Genomic DNA, 25204 nt, shown 5'->3' on the forward strand with positions numbered 1-25204 from the left:
ATCATTACTTGCTGCTTATCAAATTCCAAAACATTATTGAATGTATTTTGTCATTACTTAACACAAAGATATTCAGCATGAGCAACTGAAATCAATATACAGAATGACTTAATAAAAAGCTAGTAAAATAAAAGTACTTTGTATAAAGAACAAAGTTCCAAAGAATTATAAATATAATGGATAATGTTTGGAACGAGTGTCGTGACTTAATATTGTAGAGTCTGAGAATTTGTTATTAGGTTGTGAATAAATGGGCTGGTGTCGACATAAGCATTTGGAATAAATATTTCCTAAGTGCGATTATTGAGCATTGGTTTACTGGGTTAGAAAAAACTAAACAGTTTTTACAGTGAAAATTAAGCTTTAAAACATGCAAGGCCTCAAATGATGATGGTAATTAAGCAGAAATTGCAGGTAAAATAACTAACTTTAAACTTTACTAAGCAAAAAAATAAAAAAAATCTTAAAACAATCTAATAGTCTTAAAATAAGATATAAATAAGATTGTAACTCTTCACTAGATGAGGAGTTTTTGCAGTGTATACATTGCTGGAATCGTGTGTTGGATTCATTTCTTGCTTATACTATTGTAACTACACTAGCAGTGACACCAATGACACTTTCTGACATCAGTGCCCCTAACACCTACTAACCTCTCCCAGGAATAATGGAAATTCTGAAGGGATTAGCCCAAGAAGCTCTAAACACTTTACAAACATTTCAAAATCCTGTAAACACCAGTTTCAGGGAGGGGTTTGTAAAAAAGTACAAGACTGCCCTCCAAACCCTGCCTAATTTCCCAGGAATTAGACAACTGGTTAGGATTTCCTCTTATTTCGCAAACTTTTAGGAAAAGAATGAAGCAACCAGGTGTATTCTGCCCATATGTTTATGACTCCCATAATCAGCAGATATTGTATCGGATCAGCGTACTGCATAAAACAGTGCAGCCAGTACTGCATAGGCCTCAGACTGGCACCTTATCTCTGGATTCAGTGTAAATAAACCCTGGAGGCCCAAAACGCAAGCTTCTTTGCAGCTGCACTATTTTGTTTTATTTTCCTGGATTCTTGTCCGGCGTTTCATAACGGCTGACCTCTGAAGTTGGATTAACAGCTGTGCCAGTGTAAGAGGTGTGTAGCGTTAAGCTTCCACCAAAGTTTGTTGACACACATGTTTAACTTGCTCCCTCCCGTCCATTGTTTGTTTTTATTAGGTCACTCCACCCTGACTGTTTATGCCATTGTCCCTGTATAGCATAAAAAAAAACCTGTGCGAGCTGATGTTAATTATTTACCATGTAGATACATAAGAGCAGGACCCCATAAACCCCTAAAGACATGTCATTTCTATGGCACAGAGTTTCTGGAAAGGGAAGCTTGATAACAGCACACTGGACGCACACTGAACGCACAAATGGAAAACAGATAAGAACCAAACTTTGCCTCCTCATTTATATTTACAACCAGTGAGTATCAAGTGTAGCGTTTAACAAGAAGTCGGTAAATCGAATGGCCTTCTCAATAATTTCGTTCTGAAAAAGCTAATAATAGCTCAAACTTTGGGTGCTAGATTGAGCTGAATGAGAAATTCGATCCCAGTTCAAATCTAAACACTAACATTCTTTGGGCTCGTTTTTACACGAGGTTTGCTGCGACTCATTTTCCAAGTTGTCTCTCTCTTGTTCTCTCACAAAAATAACCTGCGGACTTCCCTATTATTTCCAGTGAAAATCTCACTTGAAAATGTGAAGTCCGACAAAAACCCTTTCCATTCATCCAATAAAATCTGAACATTTCAAAACTATTTCAGTGGTGGTAGTGCAGCAATAAATCACATACTGGTTTAGAATAGTTTGTCAACTATTTACTTAATCATCAGCCATGCATTTTCACTCTCCTACCTTGTCATTGTGTCAGAGATGCAGCCTGGGGCTGGGTAACCCTCCCCACAGGCGGAAAGTGGAGCCTGAGACAGGCCTGGGCGTGTTTTCCATGTCTCCATTAGTGCAGTAACTGGAGAAATTAGATTCAACAAGGGGTTCGTCTGGTCCCGCATGTCATGCCGCGAAAACGACATTGTTCCTTGCGCTCCAATCTGGTAATGAAATGAATGTCCACCTGAATTAACGCCGACAATAGCTGACGTGGGCACAATATTATTCTCTTGGTAATAGCTGCCATCATTGGTCTCCTGTTTAATTCCCTTGGGCATGTCATTGTTTGAAAACACACCGAATTCATAGTTGCCATTCAGAGAAGAAATGGGAGGTCCCAAGATCCCGGACAGACTGTATTCATCAATATTATCCCTTAAGGACAAATATGTAGTCTCTGAAGCTGGAAAGAGTCCCATGGGCTGCTGAGAATCCCCATAGTGTGCATTCGTGCAAGTTGCTTCACTGTTGGGTTCGGTCTTAATATGAGATACAAATGGGGAAGGTGGAACATTGCCATTGCTGCTACCCAGACACATACTCCTGTAATCAGTGTCTGGCTCATTTTTTATGTACTTGACTATCCCCATGGAATCCAGGCCAACATTAAATATTTCCCCATCCACACTCTCCACCTTGGGGAACTTGAAGCCTTTGAAGTCATGCTCTTGGCCATCAGGGCTGTGGATGTCATTCTGAACCAGGCCGAGACTGCTGGGAGGGCTTGACACGGAAAAGGTCCTGGTGGGATTCCTGGGACTGGACATGGCCTTTGAACCGGCTGTGGGCGGACTTGACCCAGAAGGCCTCAAGTTGCCACCACTTCCTGTAGGACTGGACACAGACGACCTCATGTTAGTGTTGCAGGATGGTGGTGTCCTCACACTTCCCATGCTCTGGGGGCTTGAGATAGGTGACTTCATCACGTTAAAGGGGCTTGCTAGTGGCGGAGTACCCATAGTGCTGGACTCTGCTGGGCTGCAGGTGCTCGAGTTGACATGGTGAGTCAGTGCCAGGGCTGAACCAACTGTACCCAGACTTGCTGGACTGCTTAGGGAAGGGTGGCTAGTGCCAAAGTAGGTGGGACTGGTGGTGGAAGTAACAATGTTGTTTCCACTTGGACTGGAAATGCTGCTGGAGTCTTCAGCTTTGTTCGACAGAACCGTGGCCAGGGTTGAAGGTGTTGGCATGGTGCCCACGCCACACTCGCCAAGACTACCATTTGGTAACTGGGATATGGCTGGAAATGATGTTGGAGGAGCTTTCATGTTGGGGCTCCCAGTTGCCCCTGGATTGTACAGTTTCCTAGGGCTACCCTGGCATCTGGCAGGTGGTCCCTGCTGGCCGAATGCAAATTCGGCCTCTCTGGCAGCATTCATATACAAGCCCATTGATTCAGCAACTGTTTTAGAGAGCTCTTTAGAGTCTTCAGGTCTGCGCCCATGGATGGATGAGTTGTAAGCAGGGAAGCTGAGCTGCTGCTCAGGATTGACCTGGGGCATCAGCATCTCTGCCTTCTTTACTCCACTTTCCTTGCACTTTGGAGCTGGGATGCCAGATGCATTGCTTGCATTTACAATGTTCATCAGGACATCGCTGTTAATCAGAGCGCCCTCCTCCTCTGTTGTGCAGCACTGCTCCATAGATCCCGGTATCTGGGCCCATTTGTTTTCTCGGTCTGTACCTTTGTAAATACTTTGGTATCTTTTGGACTCCATGCCTGGATCATTTGATAAACCTGGTGGGTGTTAGAAAGGTGAACAAAAGGAAATCACTTAAGGTGGAAGGAGCATCTTTTTTTTTATAATCAATGATATTATTCTGTATTAAATACACAAAAAAATGCATTTACATTGATACACACAATAAAGGTAGATCAAAAGTTAAAAACTTGTCACCATGTGCAATCCGGTACTTAATGCAATTTTTCTTGGTTAACATTTTTACACATGTTTAAGGCATAAAAACTGAGTTTTGTTTCCTTGTCTGAAAAAAAATGTTTGACCAACGCAGTCTATTCATGGCTACAACAGTCTATTGCTGATTTCTTTTTATAAACTAGTATCTACAACAAAACAATATTCTTATTTACAGATCAAATCCAGAGCATGATTATAATGGCCTGTAACGTTCTATCTGTGTCATGTTGGATCGTACATATTTTATGCCCTGCATGCACATTATGTTGACAGACACGACACAGATCATGCATGTGAACACACTGCGAATTGCAAAACAAATTGTTTTTCATCGGGTTGTCATCGCACCTGCCGTGTGTCACACAACTTGGCACCCGAAGCTTGAAGGGAGTCACTCGGTTAATCAGATCAGTACAGTTTGTTGTAAAAAGGTGCTCCAAGCTATGAAAGGTTGTTTTAAAAATAGTGTGTCATCTCATCCTTGTGCACCTTGGAGCATTATAAAAGATGGAGAATTCCGAAACTCAAAAATATTTTAGGGGAATCTTCTGAACACAGTCGAACCTGTCACAAGTTGGGCCACAACAACAGTCAGAGTGTTGTAATCTATTAGTTTTCGAGTTTGTACAGTTTGAATGTAACTGATAATATTGGGTTATTTAGTCTTTAAATAGGGTATTAGAGTAGTTCAGATGTTAGATTTCTGAGTTAAAGGTTTTGAGTTCAAATCCCACCACCACTAAGCTGCCACTGCAAGACCCTAAACCAGGGGTCACCAACCTTTTTTAAACTGAGAGCTACTTCTTGTAGTACTGATTAATGTGAATGGCTACCAGTTTGATACACACAGTTTTCAGTTTGATCTAAAATAACACATTTGCTTAATTTACCTTTTATTATGTTATTATTAATAATTAATGATATTCATCTATGTGAAGACGCTGATCATGTTAATGATTTCTCATAATAATTATCATCAATGATTTAACAAAGTACGAAACAGCTATTTTTTAGCCCACGGGCTACTCATGTGGTCCTTGCGGACGACCTGGTGCCCGCGGGCACCACGTTGGTGACCCCTGCCCTAAACCCCTCAACTGCTCAGCCTTATGAATGGGATAATTGTAATTCACTGGACTTTCTGCCAAACACTATTTGTTCCGAAATATTGTATCCTGAAGCAGTCCAGTGTAATTTATGTGACTGACCTTCTAATGACTAGAAAGAAATCATCAATAATTTTTATAATTAATTTCATATTTGTGTATTATGATTTCCAGAAAGGCTAAAAAAAAGTTCCCCAGACCTCACTGTGACATCAGATCTACACCAGAGATCAGTCACATCCAAAAGGAAGGAAGACTTGCACGCTTTAAAAACTTTGAAAAAGTCAATAATGCAGAGTTTTCTCTCTCTCTCTCTCTCTCTCTCTCTCTCTCTCTCTCTCTCTCTCTCTCTCTCTCTCTCTCTCTCTCTCTCTCTCTTTCTCTTTCTCTTTTTAAAATCTTCATAAGTTTCCACTGCCCTGGATGAAAGCAGGGTTTGGAGCATTTCTTCTTTTGAACACAAATGAGCTTTTAAATCGCGATCAGACTTCAGCTCCATTCATCATGTGCGCAACAATACTGTACGCGCGAGCCAAAAAAGAAAAAAGAAAAACAAGATAAAGAATTTGCTTTCTTTTTGCGCAACAGTGGGGTATGGGTTTAAAACAGCTGCAAAAAAGAAAATTAAAAAAGCTAAATTTGTGCATGCATACACACCAACAAGTCCAGCATAGACACGACTCAGTGAAGAAGGGATATGCGACTTTTTCCTTTTTTTAATTTCTTTTCCCTTTTTTTTTATTTTTTACATGGGACTATAGGACTAAAGAACAACACACAAAGACCAGAACGTTCACACACACCCTCTTTCATTCTGTTCTCTATCAACGAAATATGAATCCAAATGGAAATTTTTGGAGAAAAAAAAAGAAAAACTTTGCTCTGGTCCAAAAGCGCTCACATGGTCCTCCATCCACCTCAAACCAAGACAGTGACGCAGTTCTTAATACCCAGAGAACAGAGTCGCACCAGAGAGACGCTTGAGAAGCGACTCGAGCGACGTCGGATCTGAGCGCGGATTGACGCAAAACATGCGCTAAATAAGGAGTAAAAAAAAAAAAGTGAGGTGCGAATATCAGCGTCAAGTCGCAAAGTCCAAACCGGGTTTCGTGGGAAATAATGTCTTTTTAAAAAAACATTATGTTAATTTGCATTTTATTTAAATATTAATTAATTGTATTTTTGTCCGTTTCGATTTACCCATCAGCTCTCCCGATCAGTGGGGCTCCTGGAGGTCTTAGTTTTGTTGCCACTTCAAATTGACGCCAAAACACTTTGTATTCGGGACGAGACCCAAAGTTACAAACTTTACATGATATTGTAATTAGGAGAAAGACTTTAGATGTTCTATCACTATATGCATGCACTATAGAGAAGATGCGCGTGCACATGAGCGTGTTCTTGTTGATGCACCTACAAGAATAAACCTGCTATAAGTAAAAACAGATCTCGAGCTCGGATTTAATCTTTTATTTACAGCTGCGATGTGACCTTACCTTAACTACGACATCCAGATTTATCCCGGGGGCTCCGTTGCTGTGCAACCGGTAATCCAATAAAAGAGAGCGAGAGAGAGAGAGAGAGAGAGAGAGAGAGAGAGAGAAAGAGAGAGAGAGAGAGAAAGAGAGAGAGAAGGGACAAGACCTATAAAGAAACAGTTCTATCCTTGGGTAAGCTTTTATGCTGTAAAATCTCTCTCTGCGTGTGTCTGTGTGTGAGCGTGTGAGTGTGTGTGTGTGCGCGCGCGCGCGCGCGTCCCCGGTGTTGTTTTGCGGTCGCCGCGCGCCTCTCCACTTCCAGTTCTTGACAGCTCGCGCGCGTTAAATCCCCATACGATAAGCGCGCGCCGGTCCGGTTTTGGAAGGAAAAAAAAAAAGAAATATAAAAAAATGCTTAAGATCTTTTTTGGACTTTTTGTTGACTCTTTTGTTGATTTTTGTTGAATGGTGACTCTTTTTTCTTCTTTTCTTTTTTTTTTTTTTCTTTCTTGCAAAATGTACAGTTCGGACGCTCCGTGCACGCGGGTTGCGCAAAGAACCGGAGAAGCAGATGATGAAGAAGACGGAAACCGAAACGCTCTGATAAAGGAGGAGGGGGACGGAGGAGAAAACCGACAGCGCGAGCGAGCGAGAGAAAGATAGCGCACAAAACTGCACGCACAGTGCTCGCGCGGACTTGCCGAACGCCGAAGTCACGGGGACGAGCGAGCGCGAGCGCGAGCACACACACACACACACACACACACACACACACACACACACACACACACACACACACAGGGCCCCGCCCACCTTCTGCGCGCGCCTGAGGTAGGAGGGACATAAGGAGGCTGGGAGGGAGGAAGTGCGCATGCGCGCCCCAGAGAAGTAGGGCAATGCAAGTTTAGTTTGAGAGATACTGTGTGTGTGTGTGTGTGTGTGTGTGTGTTGGGGCTGTTAATCGATTAAAATATTCATTTGCGATTAATTGCATAATTGTCATGAGTGAAATCGTGATTAATCGCAATTTTTGCACATTTATTTGTCCTAAATGTACCTTAAATTCATTCTTTTTTTTTTAAGTTTTTGATAATTTAATCAACATGGACTTGCACAAATATTGATGCTATTTATGTTTACTATTAGTGAAACCAAACTCAACATAGAGCATGAAGACAAAATATTCTTGTAAATGTAGAATTAAAAAGTATTTATGTCGTTTTATTAATTTTTTTATTACTTAAATCATTATGACATCAAACTGAACTTCCACATGGATGCTTTTATGATTTTTTTTGTGGAGTTTTTATATATATAATTTTTATAAGTAAAGAAAGGACATTGTAAATAAATGTGTCGAAAGTTTTAATTTCGCATCTTTAAAATCTATTTATTTATTTATTTATTTATTTATTTATTTATTTATTTATTTATTCATTCATTCATTAATATTTTTAATAAAAATGCATCAATAGCACTGCTGAGCAGTTCGTTCCCGCTTTCTAAAAATGCGCCAAATTATTGATTACACCCTTCCCTTTTGCTCTCTCTCTCTTTTTCTCTCTCTCTCTCTCTCTCTCTCTCTCTCTCTCTCTCTCTCTCTATATATATATATATATATATATATATATATATATATATATATATATATATATATATATATATACGAAGTGCTAATTCAATATTTGGAATCAATTCCAGACATTTTATCTCTTTAATTTGTCATGAAATATGAGAAAGCAGGCCATGAAACTAGTAATTAGTCTAGTGGCACTAATTTGATTGGTCGAGCGAAGGCCAGTGATGCACGGGGATGATTCAGTGTGCATCGCTTCACTCTTCTGTGTTTGCAGCGTAATATATGCCACAACTTAGACTAAATCAGCAACTATTAGTGACGTAATTAGCAAATTATAGTGTTCAGGAATATACCTTTAGACAAAATGTAAATAATATAAAGTATATAAAATATAAAAAATAATATAAAGTATGTCAGGGAAAGATGAACAGAAAACAAGGAAGCCAGTTTCATTGAAAGCCCCTCTAGTTAGAGAGCTAGAAACTTAAACATTTGCTCACATTGTGCCTGGAATGTCACCCGTTAAATATTCATATCTGGATTATAGAACTGTTATAGAAGTGATTACATTCATGATTGTGTGATGTTTTCATCAATCAATATAAGCTTTCCTTGAACCATTTAGGTACTGATTTTTTTCATTACTATCCAGTTAAAAATGACCATAACAACACAGTGTATTTCCTCGTATTTAAAATAACATAATTATATGCATCCATATATTTACATAATGATTAATAATCAAAGTTTCAACCCATAATGAACAGCTGTCTAAAAAGTCTAATATTTACTCATAAGTGATTTACATTGTAGCATGTTTGCAAAATTATTACATATAAAATTACAAATGCGTTATTTAGGCATTTAGCATTATATACGTCAGAAACAGTTTTAAAAAGTGAAGTGCTACATTTATATTAATCTAAATTTAGCATCATCATGTATTTCTTTTTCATTTAAAAAGAGTAAAATAATAATAAATTCAAATCATCAACCATTCAAATGTCAATATACCATATAATAATCCATTTATATTTCAATGAATGAAACGATGATCTTAGAACGATGATCAAATTTTATTTTCACAAACTGGAGATTTGAAAGAGAAAGTTAGTTCAAGAAAAAGCGGGGGTTTTTTTATGCAGTTTAATTGGGACACAAAATTAATGTCTTAATGAGCAATTAAGACATTAATTTTGTGTCCCAATTCAACTGCATAAAAAAACCCCCGCTTTTTTCTGCACTAACTTTCTCTTTCAAATCTCCAGTTTGTGAAAATAAAATTTGATCATCGTTCTAAGTATAAAATAAGCACGGCACGTTCGGCAGATGAAGCTGAATGCACCGATTAGCATGGTTTCACAAGAACATATCGTCATAATGTACTGACTTTCTCCTGGATAGATTCAATGCTTTGTCATTCGTTATGTACTGAATAAAGCTGGCTGTTCATCTGCCTAAAAAAGAGGCAGAAACGTGAGTGTTATGCATTTTGTATTTAGGTTGTAAGATTGAATGAGCTTAGAGGAGGACTGTAGCTTTAAATTCAGGCCTTTAGTCAGGAGTCTTTTTGGCTGAGCCATTTATCTGGCTGTTTTTACCCCGAGCCCTGCTGGTCAGGTCATAGCTGCAGGGGTTTACAGGCAAACGCATAGTTTTCCCACCCAGAAACCTGCTCCGCTCACAGCTGCTCACTGACAGAACACTGAAAACACCAAGCTAATGTAAGTGTGTGTGTGTGTGTGTGTGTGTGTGTGTGTGTGTGTGTGTGTGTGTGTGTGTGTGAGAGAGATAGACAGAGGGAAAGAAAGAGGACTAGATGAAGTGGGGTTTGAGTGTGGTGCAGGGGTGTGGTTGGGCTAGATGAGTCTATATTGCTGGCCTATATCTTAAAATAGTGTTAATGCATTAGTTAGTTGTTATTTCAGATGCTAGTTGAGCGACTAAACTGGAATTGAACAGTGGGTTTTACCAGCAGGCGGTACTAGAGTTCTGATTGTGGAGGAATGGGGAACCTACTTCAGAAGACCTTCATTCAGAGATATTGCACAAAAATTTGCACTGAAAATATATTCTTACCACTTGACAGTGAGAAAATATACCGTGTCATGTTCAATTAGTAGTGTTGTATGGATTAGAGACAGTGGCATTGAGTAAAAGACAGGAGGTGGAGCTGGAGGTAGCAGTGCTGAAGATGTTGAGGTTTTCGTTGGGAGTGACGACGATGGACAGGATTAGAAATGAGTTTATCAGAGCGACAGCGCATGTAGGACGTTTTGGTGACAAGGTGAGGGAGGCGAGATTGAGATGGTTTGGACATGTGCAGAGGAGGGACATGAATTATATTGGTAGAAGAATGCTGAGGATGGAGCCACCAGGTAGGAGGAAAAGAGGAAGAACAAGGAGGAGGTTTATGGATGTGGTGAGGGAAGACATGCAGGTAGTTGGTGTGAAAGAGGCAGATGTAGAGGACAGGGTGGGATGGAGATGGATGATCCGCTGTGGCGACCCCTAATGGAAGAAGCCGAAAGAAGAAGAAGAAGAAGATGTTCAATTAGTAGTGATGTCATAGTTCATGGCTCGAGTTTCTGTTTTGTAATAGTGATTATGTTTTAAAAGGCAACAAATAAGAGAGTCATTAAATGAAGACTTCTCCATCCAACTGCTTTGTTTTCATCACCAAAGCCCAATGGTTAAGACGGCTCTGGGTTACTGATCAGAAGGTCAGAGGTTCAAGCCCCAGCACTGCCATTCTGCAATTGTTGGGCACTTAAGAAAGGCCTTCAGAAGTCTCTGCTCCTGGGGCACCATATTTACATTTACATTTGCGGCATTTAGCAGACACCCTTAGATGCTTTGAGTCTCTAGTAATGAATAAATCTACACTGGTACGCAAGATTACAAACTTAATATAAATATAACCCTAGAATTCTACAAACTTGGAAAGTGCTAATTTAAGTGTTTCAGGAAGAGGTATGTCTTCAGTCATTGCATGAAGATAATCAGGGACTTCGCTGTATGGACATCTAGGGAAAGTTCATTCCACCACCTTGGTGCCAGAACAGAGAAGAGCCTTGAAGTGTACTTACCTCTCATTCTGAGAGAAGGTGGTACCAGTCGAGCAGTGCTGGAGGATCTCAGACAGCGTGGTGCAGTGCGACCATATCATATCATAAAAGATTTTCACTAGGCTGTAAAGTGGTGCTCAGTGGTTAGGGCTATGGGTTACTGCTCAGAAGATCAGGGGTTCAAACACCAGTATTGCTAAGATGCTACTCTTGGGTGCTTGAGAAAGACCCTTAACCATCACTCTGCTGTAAAGTACATGTGATAAGTAAAAAGCACCTTTATTTTATTTTTACTCCATTATTTCTTCCCGATTTTGATCACCATTCTTTCGAACAAGGTAAAAATCTGTTTATAAATCACACTGAAAAAAAAGAACCATCTGCCCTTTTCTACATACTAAAGTAATGCTTTCATTCTCATCCAAAGATCTATGGGCTTTAGGACAAGACAGGTTGTGGTGGGCTGCAATTTGAATGCAATTCACAATATGGTGAATTATTTTATTTCAGTATTCATTTAGTATTCAGTGAAAACTCCCTCATTCTACGATAAAGTGTTTAGCCTTGTACATGTTCTGGATTAATGTTCTTCTCTTGACTAAACCACAACAGATCTGCTCCACAAGCCCTGATGATTCATGCTTAAAACACTAGGGTTACTGAATCATTGCCGTTTCATAGGTTTATCATCCCTGCAATGTCAGGTTTTCTTTTCAAATTAAAATGGTCCACGCCCCACACAACAGTTTACCAATTGATGACCCAAAAAAATGTCGGACACACCTTTTCCAATCATTCGTGCACAACAGTGAAGGGAAAATTCTTTGGGTCTGAATAAAATTTAAAGTCAAAAACACCTTTCTGTAGAAAACATTGGTTGAAGATTTCCATTGTTAAAAAAAGATCAAAACTAGCATCAACACTGTCTTTTGAAACTTTTAAGGAATTTAGATTAGACTGCAAATCCAATTATATTACACATGAAATATTTTACTACATTAAAGTTTTTTTTATTTTTTTTATTGTCACATGCTCATTACAGGACACTGAAATTATTTTGTTCACATATCCCAGCTATGAAACAGTAGGAAGCTCGGGTCAGACAACAGACAGCACACATGGAGCACAGAGGGTTAAGAGCCTTGCTTAAGGGCCAAAGATATGTTGCTTGGCGATACTGGGGGTTCAACCCCTGACCTTCCAAATTAGTAAACTAGAGCCTTAACCTCTGAGCTACCACTTCCATTAGCAGGAGAGTTGAAGAAAGTAAAAATGATACTGGACAGTCTTTTTATGAACATTTATTTACAATAAATGCAGTGTCAAACAGTAGAATATAACCCACTTTGGTTAACGAGAGTGGAATCCTGGTTCCTCTGCAGCAGTGCTGAATATTCTGAATATTCCTCCCTCACAGATCCATCGCGTAAGAATTTCTAATGAGAAGCGGAACTATTGACTCACAGGTGACGTTTGGGTGTTGGGGAACATCAGTTTCGTCATTTCTGAGAGCAGACTTTTTCAAGTAGGTCGTTATTAAAAGTGAATCAACTTGTGTTTGAGCTCTGCTATTCCATGGAAATTACTAATTCAGTTCATTGATTTCATTCTTGGAAAATGTTCGATAACCGAATCAAGGTTAAACGGTAGCAGACACTTATGCAGAAGATCTGTGATTCTTCAGTGGCAAAAAAAACAACGTACTTTTGTTTAGTAGCAACAATACAAAACTCAAATGCACAACAATACAATATGTGACGCAAAAAAAAAAAGCTAATATTTAAGGCAGAAACCCCTATTTAAAGCAACTTTTAATTATTATGCTCATACAGCTGAGCAGTTGAGGGTTAAGGGCCTTGCTCAAGGGCCCAACAGCAGCAGCTTGTTGGTGGGGTTTGAACTCATGACCTTCTAAATGAAAGTCCAGTGTTTTAACTTCTATGCTGCTTAATAATGCAATGTACAAGTTGTAAGAAAAGTATTAAACGTGAAAAAATAAACAAATTAATGGATAAATGAACAAATGGAGTAAAAAAAAAAAAAATTTATACAAAAACTATAAAATTTAAAGCAAACATTAAGCATATTATAAACGAATGAATGATTAAATTATCCATTGATAGATAGATGATAGATGATAGATAGATAGATAGATAGATAGATAGATAGATAGATAGATAGATAGATAGATAGATAGATAGATAGATAGATAGATAGATAGATAGATAGATAGATAGATAGATAGATAGACAAGAAACTGTAGAATACATTGTATGAACAAAAGTATTGGGAAACCTGTCCTTTCCAGCCATATGGGGTTCGTCCCCAAACTGTTACCAAAAAGATTGGAGGCAGACAATTAAATAGGAAGTCTTTGGTGGTCATAGCATTACATTTGACCTTTACTTGACTTATGACCTATGATAATGCAAAAAGACTCAATGAAGAAATGCTTTACATGAGTTGGAGTGGAAGATCTCCTGCAATAGAGATCTGACCTCAACTATGGGATTTATTAGACTGAATTTACTTACTGAATAAGCACAAATCTCTACAAACACACTCTATCTAGTGGAACATCTTCCCAGAAGAGTGGAGGTTCTTATACCAGAAAATGGAGAATAAATGTGAAACATACTAATCTTGTGGATCTTTTATCCATGTAGCAATTCATTTTTACAGAGAATCAAGGGTTTACGTGCACGTTCTCATGTTTTTGGTGTTTCTTGCTTTGTCAATTCTGTTCAACATCAACATCATGATGGGTTTGGTAATGAACTGGTGGCTTAAGAAAAGCAAGCTGCAGAAACCCCAGCAACACCCCCTAAAAAAAAAACAAAAAAAAAACAAAACAAAACAAAAAAAAAAACCAATAGAAACCTAATAGTATTATCAATAGCTATAATAGAAATTGTATTGGATTGAATGGACCCTCGAATCGCTCCTGTTAGTCTTAACTGGTGGCATTTTATATTTGATATCATTAAGGAGACGAACACCTTTTGGTACTTGTAGATCATAGATTGGTGTAGACACCAAATGGACCACCAGATTTCAATACAGACAAAGTAAAATATATATATAGAAAACTGAAACAGATTATGATGTGTCATGATTTTTTTTTTATGGAATCCAGTAGAATTTGTGGAATGTTTTGTATTGTTTTTTTTTTCAACATGGTGATGCCAGGATACAAGTGACTTTAGTGCAGTTATTCCTTCAGCCATAAAATGTTCATCCTGTTCACTGATATCTGACCTCCACTTTATCAAAACATAAATGGCGATCTTAAGCAATGCCCGGAAACCTCATATGTGCCTTTCAGTTGTCTTCCTGTTTTTTTTTTTTTTTTTTTTTTCCTCAGTTCATGCTTCCTGTTTCCTGTGAATTAATCATTTATTGCATTTAAATGTGCCATAATTCTTTCTGTTGAGCTACACACACATTTTATCCTCTTCTCTTTTCTTACCTGACCGATTCATCCTTATGAGCTTCTTCTGGAGGGAGTTCTGTTTATTTGGAAACCACTCCCTGCAGCTGAGGATGGTTCCACATGAACAGCCTAAACATCTATGAGGTTATTGTGGAGGATTAACTCAAGAACCATGAAGATGTATTTGGACTGTAATCAACTTCAACCGTCTGCTACAGTGTTTTAGGGCTACAGTTGGCATGAACAATTTTGCAGTTCAAGTATCCATTAGTGAACAGTTGATAAGCTCAACAATGATGGAACTGAATGAATGGACAGCTAGAATCACCCAAATGAGGATGGGTTCTCTTTAAGTCTGGTTCCTCCTAATACCATTTTAGGGAGTTTTTCTTGCCACTGGCTCGCTCATAATGGATAAACTTATAGGGACTAATATATGATGCACTATTTATATTTTTAATGTTCAACCCCAATTCCAAAAAAGTTGGGATACTGTGCAAAATGTGAAGCAGAATGAATTGCAAATCTCATAAAAAAAATTCAATATTTACAATATATTTAATAATTACAATATTTAAAACTAACAAATAAGGTTCCCTGGTGGTCTAGTGGTTAGGATGCGGCGCTCTCTCTTAACTTTAATTTTTTTTATATATTTCTCTAAATAATTGTACGAAAAACAATTTGTTATTTTGGCCACCTTGAAACTTATACATATACACACTTTAAAGTCTTGTATATACAGTACCAGGAAAAAGTTTCCTAGTGGTCTAGTGGTTAGGATGCGGCGCTCTCACCGCTGCGGCCCGGGTTCGATCTCCGGTCAGGGAACCAACCCCAGCCATTAGGGTTTCACAAACCTTAGTGCCGGTCCCAAGCCCGGGTAAATAAGGAGGGTTGCTTTAGGAAGGGCATCCAGCGCAAAAACATGTGCCAAATCAAACATGCAGATGGTCCGCTGTTGCGTCCCCTAATGGGAGAAGCCGAAAGAAAACTAACAAACAAAAAAAACATATCAAATGTTTAAAATGAGAAGCTATACCACTTTAAAGGGAAAAAAAGAGTCATTTTGAATTTGATGGCTGCAACAGCTCTCAAATAAGTTGGGACACTGCCATGTTTACCACTGTGCAGCATCATGTCTTCTGTCCATATACATCTGGGAACTGAAGAGACCAGCTGCTGGAGTTTTGGGAGAGGAATGTAGTCCCATACAGTATGTGTCTGATATAGGATTCTAGCTGCTCAACAGTTCTGGGTGTTCTTTGTTGTATTTTTCCTTTCATGATGCACCAAATATTTTTTAATGGTGAACATTGTTATTGACAAATTTCCTCAGTTTAAACGTTTGATATGCTTTCTGTTGTATTGTGAATAAGAAAAAATTTTTTTGCAAATCATTGCATTCTGTATTAATTTATATTTTACACAGTGTCCAAACTTTTTTGGAATTGGGGTTGTATTTATTTTTGTAAAGCCACTTTGGGACAATGTCCCTTGTTAAAAGTTCTATGAAATTTATATGAATGGAATGGAATAGTTGAAATCACAAATATGGGTAGTTCAGGCTGTAATTCAAAGCATACTTTATGAATTCTTTAGTAACAACTTAGTGTACTTAGTGTTCATGTTATTTTAGGCGTGTTGTGTCGTGATGAGAAAAATTCTATTCATGTTAATATGTTTTCTGTGAGGACACACATTTATTTAACATTTATAAAAGGAGTCTCCAGGTTTAGTGCTTTGTAAGAGTCAACGGTAAAGTTGAAGGTTTTCTGGTAGTAGAAATTGTCTAGGTTTTTTTGAGGATCATTAGCAATTACTATAATTAGAGACTTGTTATTAATTTATATCTTAATATATTGCAGTTTAAATGCAGTAAAAAAAAAACATGCAAAAACACTCAATAAAAATGATAGATAAGGAAAAATAAATGCAATGTATTTTATTTTAATTGTAAATAAAAAACATTCCAATTAAATATGAAATATATATTGCTATATTTTTTATATTATAAATATATAATAAATATTAATAATATTGATTATATTCAAAAATGAATATAATCGAATACTAAATATAAGATAAGATAGATAAAAAAAGAAGAAAAAAAACATCTTAGCTTAACTCACCTTCATGCTTTTTCTGCACATATCTATACTATATGGACAAAAATATTGGGACAACTGACTTCTAGTCATCTTTCACAAACTGCTACCACAAATTTGGAGGCAAACAATTGTATGTCCCATACAATTCCTTGGATGTGGTAGCATTCTATTTTCCCTTCACTTAAACTAGGAGAACCAAACCTTTTTTAACATGACACAAAGGGCACAAAGCAAGCTCCATGAAGATATGGTTTACATGGGCTGGAGTGGAAGATCTCCTGCTATAGAGCTCTGACCTCAACCCTATTGAACACCTTTGGGAAGAATTACAATGCTGACTGCACCCCAGGCCTCCTCACCTCACCTACATCATACCTGACTTAATACACGCCCTTGTATCTGAATGAGCACACATTTCTGCAGAAACACTCCAAAAGCTAACGGAACATCTTTTTAAAAGTGAAGGTTATTATAAGAGCCAATGGAGACTAAACGTGGGATACGATCTTAAAAAACTACTTTTGTACATATACTCTAACTATAAATGGATAACAATTTTGACATGTTTCTTAAGTTTACAGAAAAACTGTAATCAGTGGCAAACTGTTGTGGTATAAGATGAATAAAAGAATTCTGAACGTGCTGTCCTGAAAGAATTTCATCAGTCATTTATTACTTACTTCATGCATACATAGTCAGTTTAAATCTGATAAAGATTCCCCGGGATGACCCTCAGCATCAGTACCTTCAAAAGCACTAAATTCCAGATGATGTCCGCCATGATCACCTCTTGTTACGGTCATGTCTGTGGTTTGTAGATTGAGGCTAAATCGTCAGCCCTTTATAAACAACTCAAAAGCTAGAACATGGTTTTGCATGACTAAATAGAGAACTCCAGGTACACCAGAACAGGCAGATTGAATAATGTGTTTATCCCATTATGCCCATGATACATATTCAGCAGGAACACCAAATATGAGATGCGGCCCTGACTCCGGATCGGTGCATTATCGTTCCTGTCTTCATCATGGAATAATGTGATGTTTACCGAAATTGTGTCAAGTAGATTACGGATTAATATGCGACGTGTTTCCTCACATACATTCTGTTCCAGATGCCAGGCAAGCGCATTACAACCAGAAAACAGCAGCACTCGGAGCGCAACTGCGGCCCAAAATACTCCCAGGTACATAACACAGAATGCAGGTTATATATATATATATTTTTCAGCTTTGGTTTTACTTGCTGTACTCTTTCTGTGTCACGTCCTAACAGAGCATCTGAGGACATGGCTACAGGACAAGATAACGACTGTGATACATCCCCATGCAAATGCCGCCTCATTGATTTCTTAATCATTCTTCATAGTCCAAGCCAATATCCACCTACGCGGAGCAAAGAATTTATACCTGGCAACCATACACACATACACACAAATATTATAGTCTGGTGTTGGTGTTGCAGGTGAAGCAGGTCAGTCAGACATTGATGTAACGGTCAGGTTGCCAAGAGGCAGACAGGATTATATCAAATACTTTCTCTACCAATCTTTTTGTCTCCTTCTCAGCTCTGTGCTTCCCGCTCAGAGGCTCCGTGTCTTTCCTCGCCTCAAATTTTCCTTTATGTCTAAATGAAACAGACTTGTAGTCTATTTTTATTGATGCTTCCTGTGGAGCATCAATTCGTCGATGTTCTTTATTGATTGATTACATCTGTTGCTCTGCTGCGAATTTGTTCCATCAGCCCGAGACAACCATTAGATAAAGCTAGTAGGAGAATTTGTAGAATTCATTTAATGGCCCTGGTCCAATCCTCAGGTTAAATTCCGGTCAGTTCAGGTTGCCGTCTGTATGGAATTTCGCAGGTTCACCATATTCTCTTTTTTTTCCTCACATTTTCTCCCACTTCTCAAAAACTTGACAGTGGATTAATTGGCTGAGATAAATTGCGCCTATTGTGTGCAGTGAAGCCTCCTGTACATATCTGCCTTTTACACAAGATTCCTAGGATATGCTCGAGAGCCATGATAACCTTGCTCAAGATGAGCTGCTTACTGATTATGAATGATATTATGAAATGATCTTTCTATTCATGAAGTATTCTGTCAAACAGATTTACGAGTTTTATCCCAATCTTTGTCTCAACTGTGGAATATGTACCCTGCATTCCTACTTTTTAACCCCCACATCACTTAGTTTTTTTTTTTAGGTGTATATATACATATATATATATATATATATATATCCCCTGGTGGTCTAGTGGTTAAGATGCAGCGCTCTCACCGCTGCGACCCGGGTTCGATCCCCGGTCAGGGAACCATCCCCAGCCACTCTCAGTGCCGGTCCCAAGCCCGGATAAATTAGGGAGGGTTGCATTAGGAAGGGCATCCAGCGTAAAACATGTGCCAAATCAAACGTGCGGAGGATCCGCTGTGGCGACCCCTAACGGGAGAAGCCGAAAGAAAGTTCTATATATATAAAAGAGGTGGTATCGCCTTTAACATATGTGGTATAAAAAGGTTTTGAGACCAGCTCTGTTTACAAGAAAGTACTTTATTAATCTACATTTTCACACTATCACCTTTAAAACAGTCCCCTTGCACGCCCCCAGCGTTCCTGCCATGTGTAATCTTTCCTGGAAGTCTTCTTTTTGCGATGTGTCAAGCACCTTCTGCGATTTGTGCTGGATCTCCACAATGGTGTCAAAATGAAGAGTGAGAAGTTAATAGGAGCCAAATCTGGCGAGTAGGGTGGGTGCTGAAGCAAGATCATGTGGATGTGACATTTTCTGAGGTCTTTCTGATCTCACGTCATCTTCCATTGATGTCCTTCCTCACACCATTCAAAACACCCCGAATGACTCATTGCAGCATGTATGCAAAATGTATGTCATGTCAAACATCTCTGTAGCAATGTGCCCAGTTTCACACAGAACTTTACGTTTGCTCTTTGTTCTTATTTGCTGTCTGTGATGAAATCGCAGACGTGGGAAAGTACATGGCCAGAATAACACCAGTTAGCACCATTCGTTTTAGAGAAAGAAGGAAAAACAGCCAACAAGTACTCAACACACCTGGGAACTCCTTTCAAATGGTTAAAAACCCATTCCAGACATTCCAAAAACATTGTTCATGAGGTTGACTAAAAGAATGCCAAGAGTGATCAAAGTAAAAGGTGGCAACTTTGTAGAATCAAAATATAAATACATTCAATATAAAACATATTCTTTGTTATTAACATGTTTTTGTTGACTACAAAATTGCACATTTCTTCTGTTATAATTTCTTCAATATTAATACACAGTGTTGAAAACAATCAAAACAAAGAAAACCCACTAAATAAGAAGGTGCATCCAAACTTTTCCTGGTACTGTATATAAACTTTCTTTCAGCTTCTCCCATTAGGGGGCGCCACAGCAGATCATCCGCATGTTTGATTTGGCACATGTTTTAATGCTGGATGCCCTTCCTAACGCAACCCTCCCCATTTATCCGGGCTTGGGACCGGCACTAAGGCTTGTGCAACCCTAATGGCTGGGGTCGGTTCCCTGACCGGGGATCAAACCCGGGCCGCAGCAGTGAGAGCGCCGCATCCTAACCACTAGACCATCAGGAAACTTTTACCTGGTACTGTATATACTAGACTTTAAAGTGTGTATATGTATAAGTTTCAAGGTGGCCAAAATAACAAATTGTTTTTCGTACAATTATTTAGAGAAATATATAAAAAAATGTAAAGTTAAAACTCCAAATTTACAACAAGGCACTGAACCTGGAGGACCTTCTGAAGTAGAAATCTATGTTTATGTTTCAAAAATAACTACCCAGTAATCTGTTTATTTTCAGCCCTAAATTCTGTGTGGCATCTTGTTATACAAGTTCTTGTGACTTGCTGGTTACTAATGATTTTGACCCATCAGAATAAAAAGTTGAAAATAGCTGTTGTATAAATAGAAGAAGAACAATAACGGAACAAAATGTTATGCAATTTGTTCAATTTAGGGGAAAACTAATAAGAGCAATAAATGATTATGCGATTTAAATGAGTTAAACGATTTCTGGCATTTATTGTCATGAAAAGTGATTGAAATAAATAAACCAATAGCCTGGTTGTATCAAATATGAAGAATGAGTGCCTGAGTGCCGTGTGCATCCTCATTCTTGTCAAGATGTGTCACTTTACACCACTAGTGAACCTGACATCTACCCAAACCAGTCTGACGGCTCTAAGTCATCTAACCAGAAAGAAAAAGTAGATAGACTGAGACTTCCTTCCTGGCAACAGTGTATATTAATCCCACAGCTCACACACATGGCCACAATAGCTCTGAGTCAACATGGTAGGATGTTGAAAAATCCCTCCCAAACGGGAGGGATTTTTCGTAAGAAGCCTGTTTCGGCAAAACAAAGTCGCAAAGCGTGTTACTGACACCGGTGAACAATTCCCACGAAATTGCAGTTCCTTTCTGTTTTACAGCCCATTTGTCTTCATAGCGATCCGGTTTCTTTTTTTTGTTTTGTTTTTTAGTAATCATCAGATTAAATGGCTTGGAATCCGAGCGGGTGCACTGAAAGGACTTAAAAAATCACGCACAATCCAGACTTTGCTTTCGAGATATGTTTCTTTCGAGAAATTCTGGTTCAAGTCGGGCTTAATAAGATCCTACAAATGGACGAGCGGGTTTCAGTCTTTGTTTTTTTAATTTCCTCCCTTCATTAGATCACATTCACCCGTCATAAAACCTGTATTTGATGACGATATGTACATGTAGAGTGCAGCGAGTTCACTCGTTACTGTTCGAAAAAGGAGGGCAGATCAGGACACTAAACTCGTATGACCTCTTTAAATATTTACAAAATAAACTGTGAAAAAACTATAAAAAAATAAATACATTGGTTTGAAGGCCACCATTACAGATCGAGATGAAGTCGATATAACTTTATTGTCTTTGTATATAGTACAGGTACAAAGCAACAGAATGCAGGTCAGCATCTACCTGAATATAAAATATATCTGTAAATACAGATCATAAAAAAAAGTTACATGTTTATTAATTTAGATAAATTAAGACAAACATTGTCAAACATTAATGTCAAACATTTTGTTGAAAACGTGTTGATAACGTGTTAACGCAAACCCATTTTAACCCCACTAATTTTATTAATGGAGCTCATTTCTATTTGACTATTTTAATAAAACGTTAATAAATAAATACAAAATACAAAATAAAAATAAATACATTAAACGCAACACACTGTCCGTGAGTCACCAGCCACGCCTCCCGCCTTCACTCAAAATCTCGCTCAGCCTCTCCCTCCTACAAATCATCTACACCTGTCTTATCACCTACACCTGTCTAATCACCTAGACCTGTCTAATCACCTACACCTGTCTTCCATTCACCCGTCCCCTTTATAACCCTTTACTCACCGATCGATCTACTAGTTACGACCATAGATCACCCAGACTTCGTACCGCTCTTGTTCCCTGTGCTTCCATGCTCCTGGCTATGCTTCAGTGGCTTCATGTGGTCATCCATGGTCATCCATTTTCACATCATAAAATGAAAAATAAAACAAAAGGACACACAGAACTGTTGAGCAGCTACGATCCTGAATCAGACACATATGGGACAACATTCCTTGTAAACCTTTAGCAACAGGTCTTCTCAGTTCCCGGATGTACTGCATGTGGACAGAAGACGTGATGCTACACAGTGGTAAATGTGGCCCTGTCCCAATATTATTGAGACCTGTTTGTGGCCCTCAATTTCATAATGACATTTTTTTCCCCTTTAAAATTACAAATAATGCACAGTTTATATACAAATAATGTCCTAATGATTGTGCTTGTGTCTGATATTATATCTGATATTATATATACTGCAAAGTCTTATATTCTCTCATTCTGTAAGAGTGTACAAATGGGTAGTTTGAGAGATTGGAATGTTTCTAGTTGACCAATGTGTCATTTTTAAGATATGCATTCAGAGATAAAAAGCTTTGGGAGTCAAAGGTAAACGCTTTGACCCCCCCCGAAATTCCAAGCAGATACAACTATTTTTACTAATGGATATACTGATCTAGATGTTCAGCGATGCTTTGCACTGGTGAACCCATCGTTTGATAGATAGACAAAGATAGACGAAGTGAAAAAGAAAGAAAGAGCACTACTGCATGGGATTTAAAACCTTGGCATTCTGCTGAAATTTCCCTCAAACTCAACTTTGGCCCAGTTTACAGTAACCTTTTCAAAGAGCAACCAATCAGACAAGCCTTCATGCTGTACAGCAAGGATGCACCTCTCTAGTTACAATGGAGGAGCAGCTATTATTTGCTTGTGATCATTTCCAAAGCTTTTTCATGGAACCAAATAAAAAAAAACAAACATTATTTTACAGTGATTATGAAGAAAAAAAATGTCACCTAACTTGTGTCTGTTTGTGTGAAGATACCTGTGGAAACACTCAGCATGACTATTGAAATTTCATTGTCAAGACCATAGAGATTTATGTACTGTTATAATTGTTCTTATAAGTTGATGATACATATTAGACTTCTTATTACAAAGACACTGGACTGTACACACACACACACACACACACACACACACACACACACACACACACACACAAATTGTGCTCATTGAGCATTAAACATTTATTTTCCAACTCTGCACTAAATTACATGAGCAATGCCTTTGCACTTTATCCCGCATTAAGTGTGCTAGTTGGTGCTGCCCTGTGACTGCGCTGTTGTTCTTATTTGTATTGCGTTGTGTTGTTTGTGCAACAGTGTTTGCACACATTTGCACATCTGCCCTTTTTTTAGACCTGTGAGTTTGCTTAGTTTTGTGTTATCGAGCATGAATTAATGTTGTATGTAATGATGTAACAATTTGGTCCCAGAGGAACATTGTTTCGTTCTACTTTGTATTGTCACAAGTAAATACAGTATGGCTAAGAGGACGAAAAGTCATGTGACATGCTTTGATTTAGCACTGCTTCAACCATGCACTAATAATGCTTATTATTTCTATGGTGAACCTACAGGGGTGAACAAATCACTCGTCCAGGCACCTGTTTTTTGTGTATGTTTTCAGTTGACTAGCTTATTTTTTTGGGGGATAGGGAGGATCTGAAAAACCTGGACATGTGATAAGGAGATAAGCATAGGAGGTGGTGGGCATAGGAGTTCAAATCCAAGCATCAGCAAGTCTCCACTGGGCTTCTGCCAAATGCTGTAAATGTAAAGCAGTAATTACTGATCAATCCAATAGCAGATATACATGTTTGTCAGGGATTTCTTTGATTTCTCAGTTTCACAGATGGTCCCTGAGTTACGATGGTTACGGTATTCCGATCTCACGTCAACGATAGCGATACAAGAATATTGCAAAAATATTGTACATTTCGTGAGGTAGGCAAACGTGGCAGCATATTCTCCTCCCTCCACCCGCTATATACATATATTGTATAGTTTATACACTATGGTACTAGCAATTTCTCTATTTTGCTAAATTATATACTCTAATTTATTTATAACTTTCTTTCGGCGTCTCCCATTAGCGGTTGCCACAGCGGATCATCCATATTCATGATCCGCATGATTGATTTGGCACGTTATTTTACGCTGGATGCCCTTCCTAGCGCAACCCTCCCTATTTATCCGGGCTTGGGACCGGCACTAAGAGTGCACTGACTTGTGCAACTCTAATGGCTGGGGTTGGTTCCCTGACCGGGAATAGAACCCATATACTCAAATTTATTGAATTAATAAAAAATTACAGTATACTACCCCATACTGATCACTATTCTTTAAGCCTCCTGTGTAGGCCAAGTCTCTGTATTATTAAGTTTACGATGGGGTCATCAGAACACATCTCCATCGTAAGTCGGGGACTACCTGTATCTGTAAAGGATTACGTTAAAACTGTCACAATGTGAATGAGTGTATGAATGCGTGTGCATGGTGTCCTATTCAGGGGGTATTCCCGCTTCAGAGCCACGGCCACAGCTGTTATTAAAGAAGAATGAATAATAAATTAAATGTACATAACATTTATATGCCGCATGCGAGTGTTGACATCTGAATCACAATGTTAATTAGGTTAGCTACTTTCGCAAGTTCTATGGATCTGGAAACAAAAAGCCAATTAAAAATAAACGTATATAAGTTGCATTTGATATTATTGCATTTATGACTCAATAAGGAAGCACTTTTACTTCAGAACTTTCCGACCTGGAACTCTATTCCTGCGTCCTCACCACTGTTTGCTCTCTATGTGCACATCTATTGCCTTTTTAATTTCGTCTGCAATCTTGCGTTATCCTTTACATAGACACAATATGAATATTGCATTTCCAAAGTGAACAGAGTGTAGCTCCTTTTTATTATGCATTATACAATGACAATGACAATAAAAGCTGACGTTAGCAGTGGTGTGCTCCGGTTTTCCAAACGCACCACACGGTCAATGTACATATGAACCGTTTTTACAATCCTGCTCATAGCCTCGCTCGTTGCGCTACCATAAACTAGCCTGCCAGCTCTATCAATTCCTGTTTTGAGGCTTT

General features: G+C 38.5%; 1 protein-coding gene and 1 long non-coding RNA gene across 2 annotated transcripts in view; one reads left to right on the forward strand and one right to left on the reverse strand.

Annotated features, from left to right (window-relative positions):
- The window catches only part of nr3c2 (nuclear receptor subfamily 3, group C, member 2), a 131447-nt gene extending 124208 nt beyond the window's left edge, over positions 1 to 7239 (reverse strand). Inside the window, exons 1-2 of the mRNA XM_083538659.1 lie at positions 6458 to 7239; positions 1904 to 3674 (exon numbers count right to left, since the gene is read on the reverse strand). Coding sequence (XP_083394785.1) covers positions 1904 to 3654 — 1751 coding nt within the window. The 5' untranslated portion in view covers positions 3655 to 3674; positions 6458 to 7239. The remainder of the gene's footprint in view (positions 1 to 1903; positions 3675 to 6457) is intronic.
- A 2032-nt stretch (positions 7240 to 9271) lies between these two features.
- On the forward strand, positions 9272 to 17965 carry LOC310724628. Its single transcript, XR_014533108.1, has 3 exons — positions 9272 to 9742; positions 17745 to 17816; positions 17906 to 17965. It is a non-coding gene; the product is annotated as an uncharacterized lncRNA (long non-coding RNA).
- Positions 17966 to 25204: the final 7239 nt, after the last annotated feature.

This window comes from Silurus aristotelis, assembly GCF_946808225.1.
Source record: "Silurus aristotelis genome assembly, chromosome: 4".
Lineage (NCBI taxonomy): Eukaryota > Metazoa > Chordata > Actinopteri > Siluriformes > Siluridae > Silurus > Silurus aristotelis.